At 47.6% G+C, this 2,500-nt stretch overlaps 1 protein-coding gene across 1 annotated transcript in view; it reads right to left on the minus strand.

Annotated features, from left to right (window-relative positions):
- The window catches only part of cnksr2a (connector enhancer of kinase suppressor of Ras 2a), a gene marked incomplete at both ends in the record, with an annotated part of 80,283 nt that overhangs the window by 20,021 nt on the left and 57,762 nt on the right, over nt 1-2,500 (minus strand). The window contains one exon of the mRNA XM_080855392.1: nt 1,073-1,290. Coding sequence (XP_080711518.1) covers nt 1,073-1,290 — 218 coding nt within the window. The remainder of the gene's footprint in view (nt 1-1,072; nt 1,291-2,500) is intronic.

Here is a 2,500-nt window from a genome sequence, read left to right on the forward strand (position 1 = left end):
ACTAATTTCTCCAACACGTAATCACAATAATAATCACATAATCGCAACAGTTACATTTCACCTACAGAACGCTTGACCACTACAGCTTATTTAGACTGAGAAGGTCTGAGCAAGACCCAGAGATGGGCGTTTGGCCATTCCCAAAGCTCCTGTCAGCAGGAATGATGACACCTTCTCAAAACTCCGCCCACACTCGCACAACCACCATCTGTCTGCTCAGCATATGTACACACACACACACACACCCTCACACACACACTCCTAGATGGGTCAACTGCTATTATGACTGCACCTCTTCACACAAAATGCCTATCTTCGGAACAAATTCAATATTTCTGATGGCTGAACGTGTTGGCATCCAATCAGATTTTCTGATGGTGGCAGGTGGATGGCTGGGTGTCACATTGACTCATGGACCGGGCCCGTCTGCCCCGGTCTGCTCTTGCAGATCAGGTGAGACAGAAAGAAGAGGAGGAAACGGATCCTAGCCTGGATCCTTATAGATAGACAAACTATCAGTTTCCAGAGACAGAAACTGCCTCTTTACCTCACTCAGGGGGGGGCAAAACAATTACACCCCTCAGAGTAAAGACATGTATGAACATCCATCCCCAAGACCCAAGCTGAGCTGTCCCTTGTGAGTACTCTACTGTCCTCTCCCAGACAAGAGGAAGGAAGTTCTCAAAGGCGACAATGAACAAGTTGAAGACATTTTGTTTAGTCATGGTTGAGGTAAACTCGAGGGTTCTGTTAAAAGGGATAGATGGCTGGAAGAAGTGTTGAACCAAGAGAGCATTTTGTCCCTCTGTAGAATCTGTGGAATCAGTGTAAAGTTCCTGCAGTGATAGCTGTCAAGACCAATAGTGACAAACTATCTTATTGATTATTGATACATTTGTCTAACTGAGCTAATGTCTGAACACAGGCAAAAGGTTCTCTAGCTGAACTCCTTGTTACACCCCCCAAAAAACACACACACACACACACACACACACACACACACACACACACACACACAGATACTCTCCACACCAACCAGACAGCCGATCCTGACGGAGCCAAGGCAACTCACGTGGTAGAGCGAGGTGGAGTCGGGGCTGGGGGTGGACATGGACTCCTGGCGCAGCACCTCCATCTGCAGGGCGGGCAGCAGGCTGTAGTGGGCCGGGCTGCCACCCTTCTCGCTGCGCTTCTTGCCCCGCTTGCCCGTGTCCCGCTTGGCGCTGCGGCCCGTCAGGTACTCCTCGGGCGGGCCTTTGTCTTCACCCACATAGCGCAGCAGGGAGTTATCTGGGGAGGTGGAGGGGGGAGCAGTTAAGCTTACAGAGAACAGAACACAGAGAAGAGAGGAGGTAGACAAGATGGGGGATGAAAAGAGAAATAGATGGGTAGATAGGTGGAGGTGTACGGTTGTGTTGGGTATGTCACACCTATGAACAGTTACTAGTCCACCCGGTGTGAATGTCTGGCTGCAGGTTTGTGAACTGTTTTCAGGTAAGGCAACGCAAGTTTATTTATATGACTCCATATAAGAAAATGGAAGTAAAGGAAAAGCACACTAATAATGGAATAAGAACAGTGCTTTAAGTCTTGCTCAGAGGACACAGACCACAGACACGACTCATCCATCCACGACCATCAACCCACACAGCAGACGCCACAAAAAAGAGACATTCACAAAAAAAAGACTTGCTCATCGTGCACTTGAACACAAAGTTTGTCCTTCACTGGTGGTAAACAATGTTTCTGGTTTGGCACGAATACAAATCTATTGTTCGCATTTTTAAGTGCGCAAACACAGGGCAGATTACAATGGGCAGATAGTCCACAAACAACAGACAATCGGCAGATAAAGTTAACCACACTGTAAACTGACAGATTTAGCAGCACTTTAAACACTAAGATAAACAAGGATTTGGGGTTGTTCTGTGATTGGTCAGGGGCAATTTCCACAAGTCAAGTTCAAGAAACCCTTTTCGACCCTCCTTGACATGGCGAGATGCTTTGTGTGCCCTGAGATTCATATCCCCGCCCCTGAGTGCCCCTGTTGCCTGGCAGCAGCCAATTGAGCAAGAGCAGCATTCGGGAGAGCTAGTGTCAGAATCTCCATGACTACAGATCATTTTGGAGGAGAATCCTCATTCTGACAACAACCATAAAAGAGAGAAAAAAAAGTTTCAGCTCTGGCAGGCGGCGTGAATATTTTATGTGAATAAAATACCGGTGAGTAGGGTGGGAAGAGAGGTTGCTGTAGGTACAGACGGCTGTTTACATTGTTTCTGTGATGTGACAAGAGCTGAGTACACACACACACACACACACACACACACACACACACACACACACACACACACACACACACACACACACACACACACACACACACACACACACACACACACACACACACACACACACACACACACACACACACACACACACACACACACACACACACACACAGAGCCAGAGAGCAGGTAATTCTGAAATGGATTAGGGC

Source organism: Sprattus sprattus, assembly GCF_963457725.1.
Source record: "Sprattus sprattus genome assembly, chromosome: 17".
Taxonomy (NCBI): Eukaryota; Metazoa; Chordata; class Actinopteri; order Clupeiformes; family Clupeidae; genus Sprattus; species Sprattus sprattus.